Raw genomic sequence first — 12,142 nt, forward strand, 5'->3', positions numbered from 1 at the left:
AAGAGAAATCAGCAGTGGTTATGCTGATACACTGCTTGTTTGCTACATGTGATTGGTGTTAACTTCAAAACTGAGGGTCTCAGAAAACCTCCTGTTTGTCTTAACAGGTTTGAAATTAGCAGGTTTGGAACTGAGGGGAACCCCACAGAGAGTGTCACAGACCAATGCCATAAGAAATCATACTGAATCATAATATGATTTAGCAAATTCACATTTTCTTTGAGTCCAGCAGAATTCTATTTAAATGACTGAAGGAAAAGCTGACATTTTCTATTAAATCTCAAAGGACTAGAGTGAAGTAGGTACATTGAGTACAACCATCTTCCAGTTTTACCTGAGCACAAGTGCAGGCAGCAGAAAATTTTATCCTTGCTTCACTTATTCTGGCTGTTTCTAGGTCAGTCCAAATATTCTGATGGTAAGAAATAAGCACAGCAAAAATGCACAACCACCCCCCAGAATAATTTCAAATTCCTTAAAAAGAAATGCACGTGTTTATTTACTGCATTATAACTGCAACATCGAATACAACTATGTTTACATTTCAAAAAAGGACACATGCAATAAAATACTCTGATTTTATAATCTGATTCAACATAGTTCATTGGTAATAGTGGAGCATCATAGAACAGTCACAAGGTTAGGGCTTGGGGTGATGAATTTTCAGTCTCTTTATCCTACTTGCAAACAGCAAAGTCACATCATATTTTATTTGTCATCGAGGGATAAACTTTTGGAATAGTGTGGCCAGATCACAGAAGGTTCCAGCTGCCCCTTAACTCCTGGACGAGTCTTGAAGAATCAGATTTTTTACTTGAGAAAATATTATGCTTTGACAAGGACGAGGAATAGACAGTATTTTCCAGGCAGAGAGCAGAAATCCTTCCATGTTATACCACAGCTGAGGTACAAAGCAAGGGCCTCTGCTTCACAGGTGCAAAGAAGCCAAGGCTGTGAGTTACTTTAGCTATGGCTCTGAAGAAGGAAATCAGGCCATTTTCTGCAATATTTCACCACAGCTTTCTATTATGTTCATCTGCACATGAGGCTTCAATCAATTTAATCTGGCATTTCAGCTATGGATTAAATCCAGAATAAACAGGACTGCACAGCTCAGAAAAAAACACAAAAAGTTGTCCTGAAACACTCAAAACATCACCTCTTAACTAGTTAAAAGGCCCTGTTCTTCACTAGAAAAGGTCTTTTTTCTCTCACAGCTATTCACACATCATAGGCTCTTATTTTTAATGTTTCCCATGAAATTCCATGGCACTAATTTTGAAATAAGGTTCTAAACAGTGTGAAAAAACTATAGAATCAGGGCCCAAAGTAGTACAATTTTTAACGTAAATCTTCCTGACTTTCAGTCAAGACTTTTTAGGAAGTGTCACGTAACGCTGTCCAGCCTTCAAAACAATGACCTGATTTCTTTCCATACATCTCACGTGGTATAACACTAAGGATGACTTAGCTCTAACAATTTACATAAAAAATAAAGTCAGTTTTTTTATGCAGCTGCATTTTTATAGAACTTCATAGAGTCAGTATACAGAAGCTTACAGCTTTTTGAGCTAATTCTAGCAAATAGGAAGATATATATGAAAAAAAAGAGTTCCAACAGTACATGGAAATCTGTAGAGTAAAATATATATCTATATATCCTTTCCCAACACAAACAATAGGCAGTTTAGAAAAATATGATTGTTACAGTCTTTCTGAATCAGAAAAGAAAGGATTTAAAAAATAAGTTCAGCTTTTCACAAAGCCATATTTTTAATAAGAAAATAGACTGGTCCACATTTCCCTGAATAAGCCAGAAAGGTTAAAAAAAGGTCCAAGCAAGACAAGGAGTCTGACTTGGACTTGATATCAGCTGTGATAACATGCACATGTACAGAGGCAGCTGCTTGGCTCCAGTATTGTTTATCTTAGAAATGAGCCTAATTTATCACAATTGTATTTAAAAATCATAAATAACATGACAAAAGTATAGCTGGTCCCTGCAAGGCAAATAATTATATTCATACAAGCAAAAAGTGACATCAATCCAGTTATTTTCTTGTGACAGTTAAAAGGTATTTTGTACCCAACTGTTACATTAAACAGCACATGTATAAACACAGATTATTATTGCAGACTCTGCTATCAGCTACTATACATAAACAAGAAGAGATGTTCATGCTGTAATTGCCTCTAAGGTTTTTGTTCTACTTGAATATTAACATTTACAAGAAGCTGAGGTGGAGACCTGAATTCAAGCCAGGATTTCAACATGCGAAATGACAGGGTTCACAGGAAGGTTTCTGATCCTCCCCATCACTGACATTTGGAAGTGGATAGGAGCTCTGAAGAATTTTAAAACCATTCATAACATGAGTTTCTCTTGTGAACAGCCTTTGGTTTTCCCTCTGCCCAGAGGCGGGTGATCTAACATGGGACAGACTGGTGCAATTTAGATCCACATCAATAGACCTTCTGTTAGGGAGGATTCAAATTTTAATTTCAGGCCACTTCTAAAAGAAGGTGGCAAAATGAACCTCATTTGTATTTGGTGATTTTTAAATTAAAAGCAGAGAACAATTTGATTACAGAAATTTCAGGCTGTTCTTAATAACTTTTTAATATTTCAGTTAGAACTTCTTATTAGTTCTGTTCAATGTGAGAGCAAATCCCTTAATTTTGTTGTAATTTTTGTGAAACATATGGGATATTTACTCACCCTATATGGGAGTCTTAGCACATTTCTTTAAACTTTCTTCTAGCTTGAAACTAAACAAAAGCACAAAAACTGATGGAAGTAAGATTGATGGAGTGTTGGTGAAGAGATCCAAAACTGTTTATAATCCAGCCTTGTGAATTAAATTGGGCCTGAGACAGCCAGCTGCTCTAAAGAGTGAGGACAGGCCCTCTGTAGGAACACTGTGCATTGGTTATATTGCTAGTAAACAACAATGCAGCTTCTGGGTCTCCCACCACTTTTCAATGTCAGTGGAGAGTTGTGTCTTACAAAAGGCAATGGCAGAAAAATGCAACACCTGTGTTATTGCTTGTGTAATTGCTTCACAGTGGTCCAGTACAGTCAAGTAAACAAATGAGAAGAAGGTATGTTGCTGGAAGGGAAGCTCTGATGCTGGGCAGATGGAGTGTGCCTTCCTGGAATCACCTGATAAACTTACTTAACACAAATTAAAAGTTAAAAAAAAGTGGAAGGAGTTACACTGATCAAAGAGAAAACATCTGCTGAGGCAAATATTACCATCAGGGTCTTGGAGCAAGACAAAGGTGTGTCTTTCACCTCCCAGTCAAGCCCATGTACAAAATGGAGGCCGACACTTGAGGACAGACACACAGCACATGCAACATCCAAATACCTTCAGGAACAGCCAGTGCTCAAGCAGTGCCTCCCAGGTTAAATTCTTACAGGGTGTGATCTGGAAAGGTGATGGGAAAATCATCTTGGGTGCATTTTGCCCTAGAGACTGAAACCCAAACTCAGAGCTTATTAAAGCTCATTAACACATATACCTCTAAACTCTTTCAGCTTCCCTTTAAGACACAGTTTCTCTTAAAAGCTGCACTTAAAAGTTACATTGAAGTGGAATGTCACCTTTCTTTAGGTAGAACAATAATTATGCTCCCCATTACATATATATATATATACACATATACATACATACATACATATATATTTCATAGCAATGGAAAGTACCGTACAGAGGCGTTCATTCATACCTGTAGTGAAACAAAGTCTGTGGTGTTCAATGCTTACTAGACCTGACAAAAGAAATAATTTGATTTTGCAGGTGGGATTCACCTCAGGAGAAATAACAGCTCCTACCCCTGAATTCTAGTGGAAGGCCTCCCGGCAAAGCACCGGTGAGGGCGGGTGGCACTGCATCCGTCAGTTCCCAGCCCCTCGAAATTCACCTCTGCCTTTTAACATACAGCTTTTGATGGAGGAAAAAGGAGCTAAAATAAATGGTTTGCTATAGGGCTTGATAAATGAGTTGCGAAATCAGTTTGTTAAAAGCGCCCATTTTAGTTTTCTATTTTTTTTTTCTTTTTTTTTCCCCAGCTCAAAAAAAGGGTCCTGGCTTATTTAGGGTGTATGACAACAACATTCAAACACTCCTGGCAGCTCAAGGGCACAGACCCTGGAGCACTCAGCCTGGCCCAGTAGCACATGTGAGCACGTACGCTGGCAGTGACAATGTGAGGATAATAGAGCTGAAACTGAAACACTGGCCCTCTGCACTGATTAAGGGGCAATTTTCTGCACTCAGTAATTGGATTACACACCAAAACCTGCTTAGAGAGGAGAAAAGGGTCTGGGAAGGCTATGAACAATGCTAATGGCAAGGCTTTCTTTATTAATTGTTTGTTAAGCAACATCCTCACACTCCTGTCTGTAGATGTGAATATTAAGAGCAGTTCCTGAGCCAAAACAGAAGGCAGATGAAGGCAGGACATGGCCAGGAGACTTGGAAGAGATGGCTGGCCAGGACCAGAGTCCCCTCAGATAGTGATGAAGGCTGTTTTGACACAGGGGGCAGCAGAAACAGGCAGAGCATCTGCAGGACGAATTGCAATGGGAGAAAAATTTATTGAAATTAAATTTATTGAAACCAGATCAGATTTTTTGCTATAGGTATTGAGGAAGAACTGCCACTGGAAACACTTAAGAGAAATTATCTAGAATCGTAAGAGGAATGATCTAGGGAGTGGAAGAACTGTAATAGGAAAAAAACTATAAAAGACTGGTATAATTTACTTTGGGAAGGAGAAAAAGCCAAGCCTCCTCTGCTCTCATAAAAGAAGGAAAGACAAAGTATGGCCTGGAGAGGGTAGTGCTGGTCTTTCTGCTTCCTTAGATTCAACACAAAGGGGTCAAAGAAGGAAAATCAAACCATGCCCACCCCCCAAACAAAAAGTTTTTGATTCAAAACCAATTCAGGGATTACCTTTTCCACACAACTCATAGGAATAATGTGGAGCTTACTGTTATAAACAGCTTTGAAGCCAGAAAACCACTAGCATTCAGCAAGGCTATGAACAGGCTCACCCACGAAATTCAGAAGACTAAAGACAACACCTGACATTTACCTGCAAAGGAACAGAAAAACTCCCACTTCAGCTCTACAGTGAATTTCTATCTCCTAAGGATTGAAGAGAGACCATCATGACTCGTTTTTCTATCTACAATAGCATTTCCTGTATCTTTTCCTGGAGCATCAGGGCCCACTACCTACCATTAATCTGTCACTGAGGGGTTTAATTTAGCAGTTTATTCTGTATTTAACGAAAAGAAAAAGCTACTTCCAGAGCTCAAATCTCAGCTAGAGTGAATCATCCTGAGGGGAGCCTCCTTCCACAGTCAAGGACATGAAACTGAATAGTGCTGATGGTCACTGTCAAAATTTTGTCTGGCAAAGCAGGATGGCAAGCCCTCATTCCTGTGTCATTATTCCTGGGCTGCTCTCATTATGCCAAATGTACAAGTTCCTCTCTTGCATCAAGATATCAGGCTGCCTTTTGAAGACCTAATGTCTCCTGCTGCTTCCACTGGGATGCTGTACTTTAACCTGAGCAGTTTCATCTTACCCATGCTTTACTAGGAGGAGGGTGGTTAGCTCATGGTACAATGAGGTAAAATCTGGCAGTTGCTGAAGCAGGTTAGAGAACAGAGGTGCCAGTTAGGCTACTGTTTGAATTCGTATATTCCTGATATATATTCCTTTGTTTCCAGATCTACTGATAACTCTCTTGTAGACACATAATCATATTTTAAATTGGATAGACAAGAGATAATAAAAAAAGCAACTGTATGACAGATTATTCCATCCTGCTTTGTTGTTTGGTTTTGTTTTTTTTTTTCAGGGCTACATTGAAGAATCTTTGTCTTGTTTTGTTTTACCATGGAACAAATGCAACATGAACCCACAATTCTTAAACAGACATGTACAAGTCAGAATGCCTTGTGTCTAAAACATGCCACACAGTTACCCAACATCTACAACTTAACTGTTTATATTCCAGCATAACCAATAGATATCTTTCTTTAAATATGGCAAAAGTAATGAGAGTGGTTTCCGAATGAATCATGTTGTCTGTAACAGAAATATTATCTTTGGTATTTTAATAAACTGCTTTCTGAGAGTTGCCAAACATTGACAGATCGACTAATGCAATAAACTCGTAATGGCTCAGAGCAGGCCAATGATCTGAGAACTGCTAAGAATATCCTCGACAGCCTCCAGCAACTCTGGAAGAAGCTGATATAGTTGGTTGGGTACACGAGTTTTCAGCTGCAGACTAGCAAATGATACTGAGTACACAACCTGTGACTTGAAAGACAGATATGATGCCTGGCAAAGATATATTTATTGGGGGTGTTACACCAGAATATCTTGAAAGGCAAAACTATTTCTTCAGTTTCCTATGGTGGACAACGTAATTTCAGTCTGTAATCTTCAGTTATTCCAAAAGGCTTTGTTTGCTCTGGGAACCTCTGTCACACAGCAGTTTTCTTTTTTTTTTTGAACAAAAGAGGAAATATACTCTCTTGTCGACACAAGTTAAAAGAATTCTTGTACATGAACTGACTCTTCAAATCTCTTTAGTGCTAATGAGATGTGTATGCACACACATCAAAGTAAAACATTCCCTATTTAATATTGAAGAGGAGATCAGATGGAGCAAACTCCTGAGGTCCTAGAGCAACTAAAGAGAACATACTATTTCTTCTGATGTGCAGAGATTACCATCTGTCTATCTAGTGATGGCCATTTTTTGGAGACATTTCTTCTCTCTGAGGTCTTCCAACAAAAGGGATTCAGGAGAAGTGCAAAGCCATTCTCAAAGCTCTCAAAATTATTCAGTGATCATTAGACGGTTTTATTAGTTAGGCTAGTAGCTTTATTTGCAGCCTCAAATGTTTGAGTTTTGTAAGTATCTCAGTCACTACAAATAAGGTAGCACTTGGTAGAAATCATGACTGCTCTGGAGATTCAGTGCTAGCAGAGGAACACAACATTTATAATGTGTGTGCTTAGAACCGAACATGTTTTTCATACAGAGATTTCTGAAGAGGGTATATATAAATAATATTTAATACCACTTAAATTGCTAGCTGGAATTACAAAAAGGGCTGTTAATAGACACGTAGCACAATAGCAATTTTCTACCTCAATGTATTGCTGTCATGGAAAATTCTTTTGAAAGCATCTGGCTTCAAAATCAATTACAATGCACAAATTAGGCTGGCTTTCTTGCCAAAAGTTGTGTATGAAGTGTGCCTTTGGGGCTGTGCAGAATTCTTATGGTAATGCATGGGCAGTGGAGTGCAGGATTTTGCCTTCAACACTGAAGGGTCATTAATATGGTCAATCAAGTACTGGGTCCAACAGTGCAGGCAAAAGAGCTGGGAGAGATGTGTAAGGGCTCTGCTCTGTGAACAGACTGGGTATCTGCATGGAGAACAGACTATGCAGCCTGAACCAGGTGCACAAACAATTTACAACCACAAATATATTCGATATATTTTAGAGTATTTTAGTACCCTTTAACAGTGGTTGGATCTGGATTAGGGTAAAGGAGTGCAAGTCCTCAGTTTTGGACGCTTATCTATTTTGTGCATCCCAGGTTTTGGCAAGGGATGTCTTAAGGCAGTGGCCCCAGTCTGAACCTGAGCTATAACACACCTCAGTTACGTCTGGATGTCAGAGATGTATGAGCTGGGGATTTTATAGGCTCAAAAGTGAGAGTATAACTACCAAATCATCTGTGAGAAAAGATAAAGAACTGTGCTCAAGATTTTCAGGACTGATTTGGAAACAGTATGATTTAGATTGTGTTTTGAGGAATCTGAGATTTGTACAGTTTCCTGGAAGCTGGACTGGTCAGATTGTTTTCATTATTCCAATTACCGACTTGATTAATATTTACATACACTTCCAGGAATCAGTATGACAAACTTTTCAGAAAGAAAAATCATAAGAGAATAAAAAAGAAAATAAATTTTGCATTTACATTTCAAGCGTATTTTTGTGATTTTTTTTTTTCTTACTTCTGTCTTAGAAAAATCTCACACCTGCCTTGGACAGGTAAGGTCAATGACATTATGGAAGAATTAAATTGTTTTCAGTGACATGAACATTAAAGTCCTGTGCTTTGGAGAGTTTTCATGGCAAAGAAGTAGAAATATTCATCACTTATGTGAGATATTTAGATTACTTAATGAGAATGGATCGACTGAGATTTAAAGCAAAAACTTCCAAGATTACAGACAGGGGACCTACAGAATAAATTGATTGCAATCCCAGCAGCAAAAGTGTGTTTCTAATTTAGTTTTGTTTTTTTGTTGTTTTTTTTTTAACCTGTCACAACGCTGAAACATCAAGGTGGTGATGCAGTTGTTCTCTTATGATCCTCTGTGTAGAAATTTTTCCCCCCAATTACACACTTCTGTGGTGTCAAATGCATTTGTGAACCCATACAAATCACCCAGATCAGAAAGGCTGGGCAGAAAGAAACCTGATGTGAGATTTTGTCCTTTCATAGAAAAAACTTTTCTATCTCCCTACTGATTTTCATTTGCAGCTTTATTACTCCTCATTATTTTTACTTTCTCACTGGTATTTTACTTTCGTCACCTGCAACAGCTCAGCAAGACCCAGAGAAGTGCAACGTAGCCAGGTCACAAAAAAGTGTGTGCACACTTACACGTATCCACAACCACACAGAGCTGGTTTTGTTACTGTCCCTCTTCCCCACACTTCTTTTCTGCTGGAGGATTTAATTTGAAATGGAGATGTGTATCATGATTAGCTCCTTGCTGGGCAGCCACAAGGTTTCTTCCCTCAGGGCTGATAGCAGTTTTTAGAGGAATGGTGCATGGCACTTGCACAGATAATCAGAGGAGAGGAAGAGGTATGTCTTCTGCCACCAGAAAGAACAGTTGCAAAGAAAGAATTAATTTGTCCCATCCTCTGACAAATTATACCTCCTCTACACCTGGCTCCGTCATGAAAGAAATCATAGGCCCTCCTTTACTTCCAGATGTAAATGTCTTATTGCTCAGTAGACATCCACACTCCTCATCTTTCTGCTTCCAGTCCCCTTCTGCCTGCTCTGAGAGCTCTTCTGATATCTCCTGACAGTCAGGTTTTAATCCACATCAGCTCAGCTCCTCCTCATTCTGTTCTTGTGCTCTGAGTGATTACCTTCTCCATCTCCTTTAACTTCCACTCTCCTTTATATTTTTAGCAGAATTTTGGCATTTTAATCCAACATTAGTAAACCCAGTGTAGTCAGAAGCATTATTAGGAACCCAGTGACAGGGTCATGGTCATGGAAGAGTCTCCTCAGAACACTGGTTACTTGCCCCATTTTAAATCTTACTGAAGAAAAGCTGTTTAATATGGAACAGTATCAATACCGTAGCAGGGAGAGGGAACAAAAAAAGATTCTGAGATTTTTCCTCCACAGAGCCTTTATTTTTGTCCTCTGTGTTAATTGTGACTCCTTTTCTTAGGTTTTATAAATTGTTGCACACCTCTCTTCTCTATGTTTAGCAGCTCCTCTTTCATTTTGCCTGTTCTCTCTCATTCTGTGCCCATAATGAGCTCCTTGCTGCTCCACCTCCCTGTTTTACCCAAGTTTGCTTCTTTAGCAAAACTTTAATGGTTTTGTTAAATAAATGACTGCCTCCTTCAGTCTCTCAGCTACTACATAATTTAGCTGCACAACAGCTTTTATATTATTTTGGAACTTGCTTGGAAAAAACACAGAATACCCCATACTGATACTCAGAAGACAAGTTCTTCCTGCAACATAGCCAGGAGGCTGTTAATTTTTTTTTTTTTCCATGATTACTACTGTAACTAAAAACATGAGACAATAAGGGTTAGTTCTCAAAAATGGCACACATTTTTAGAAATTACTTTTTCTTTCAGGAATCAACTACTTAAAACACCACTAAGAATGGCTTCATCATAATAAAGTGAGAATTGCTTTTACATTAAAAGGCAATGTTAAAAGGTACATTCAAAAATTTGATAACTCAGGCATAAGGTTAGGTAAATAAATGACAAGTTGTCATAATTTTAGAGTTTAGACCATATGAAAATTTACACTTGACTCTCTTTGATACAATCAGTTTACATCATTTCAATAAACCATTCATATAAAAGCATCCTAGGAAAGAATCATGTTTCCAGGGTGGTATTATTAAAGTACTTCTGACTTTTGCTTTGCTGACACTGAGCCAGGCTGCATCCCACTGTTCAGGCTTTATGATCCGTTACTAAATGCCTCTTTATATAGTAAAAAACTCCAACAAACCAAACCACAAAACTCCACAAACAACAGAAAAAAATCCATTGCTTTTTATACGCAAGATAGTTGATACAAGGTTTTGTTCAGTGCTCACAGATTTGTTCAGAAAATGATGACCTGATTTTAAAAGTTCTTCTGCTAAAGAGATGCTAAAAAAATATATTCTTTTTTCTCAGCTTTCTTCCTACTGTATTCTACCTCTCCTGATTCAGGTGGGCTAGAGAACACAGTAATTGGAAAAGAAAAAAATTTAAAACAAGAGGAGGTCCACCCCCACTCCAACTGAAGTCAGTAGCAACATTCCCATTAGCTTCTGAACTCCGTGTATCTAGATACTGGAAAAGCAGCTCAAGATTTCAAATAGAATAGTCCAAATCTTTCTTGGGCTGAATGTCAACCACTGTTTTCAAACCTGATTCTACTGTGCCTGCTCTCCAGTTTGTGCTGTGATGCATGCACACATGTTCCCATACTTGCTCTGACTTCAGTTGTAAACAACAAGAATCCAATATTAAAAATCGCCCATAAAACCCCACAACAAAACCATCCTTCAGTATTGCTTGCTGAAAGATGGCAGAAACAGAAACATCACAGGATTATCCTTAAACAGTGGATGAGTGGATGATGGGTGTTAGTTTGACCACAGATATGCATTTACACATATATGTACATACATACACATACACAGTCCCTATATACATATTATAAATATAATAATAAAATATTGTAAAAATATTAATTTTGCTCAAATACCTGATTAAATTGGACTAATGTTGCACCTATGTGACCTATCCAGCTGATATGACGGCTCTGTTAGAAGCCCTAAAATCTACGATAGTTGCAATTGTTAAAAACAAAGAGCCTGTATTTCTGCCAGTCACCTCGTGTCATGCCAAGAAGTTAGGTTGGGGGTGGGCTCTCGTATCTCAGCATCAGCTTGAAGGACCGAGCGAAGTTGTTGGCCAGTGTGCAGCTGTGGGTCTCTTCTGCCAGCGGCAGGAGGAAGGCCAGGAGCAGGAGGAGCAAGAGGAGGAGTTGCAATGGTAGTGCTGCCCAGCACACTCGATGCAGGTATGAGCACACGCCTCCAGAGCGCTTCTGAAAGACACAAACCAAAGAGAACTCAGAGAAATGAAGTACTGGGGACACCCACTTCAATTACATCAAACTGCCAGGTAGAAGGTTAGAACAACCCTTGTCCTTGCCCTAGGATCCAGCCTGGGTGCCTGGCACGCTGAAGCTGGCTGAGGCTGGTAGTTAAATTATGCCTTTCAGGAAAATATTTCACTATCTTCAAGAATTCACTGTGGCAAACCGTTGTCTTCTAGAAGGAAAACACTGCTGACCTTCGAAGAAAACAATTGCTTTCCAATTCCAAAGCAGTGGTTACAAATGCTCATGTCCAAGCTGACGACTGGTTCCTTCCCAGCCAGCACACGGCACAGAAGTTCTGCTTTAATTATTCTCCAGTCTGTAAAATGAGAATGCTGATGCCTGGAAGAGAGGAGCCAGCCTTCTGCTCTCTGTCAGCAGGAAGGAGCTTCTTTGGCAGCTCATCCAGCTCATAATCATCTCCCCAGCTGCAACAGGCTCTGAATCCTGGCTTTGGAATCTACAAGGCTGGAGGACAGAAAAAAGGCCCTGTAGTGCAGCCTGACTCAGTACCTCTTATACCTTACTAGGCCTATCTTAAAATTTTGTATGATGCAAAATAGTGAAAGAAACACAACACTGACAGTGAAGAAGACAATAAAGTCACATCTATTGATGTGCACTCATGGGAGGGCCACACAAAGAAGTCCCATTA

General features: G+C 39.1%; 1 protein-coding gene across 2 annotated transcripts in view; it reads right to left on the reverse strand.

Moving 5' to 3' along the window:
* Nucleotides 1–475: 475 nt before the first annotated feature.
* SYNE3 (spectrin repeat containing nuclear envelope family member 3) overlaps nt 476–12,142 on the reverse strand; it is a 67,118-nt gene continuing 55,451 nt past the window's right edge. For both annotated transcript variants that reach the window (XM_032691042.1, XM_032691040.1), the window contains exon 18: nt 476–11,433. In XM_032691042.1, the coding sequence (XP_032546933.1) occupies nt 11,236–11,433 (198 nt within the window). In that variant the 3' untranslated portion in view covers nt 476–11,235. The remainder of the gene's footprint in view (nt 11,434–12,142) is intronic.

Source organism: Chiroxiphia lanceolata, chromosome 6 (assembly GCF_009829145.1).
Source record: "Chiroxiphia lanceolata isolate bChiLan1 chromosome 6, bChiLan1.pri, whole genome shotgun sequence".
NCBI lineage: Eukaryota > Metazoa > Chordata > Aves > Passeriformes > Pipridae > Chiroxiphia > Chiroxiphia lanceolata.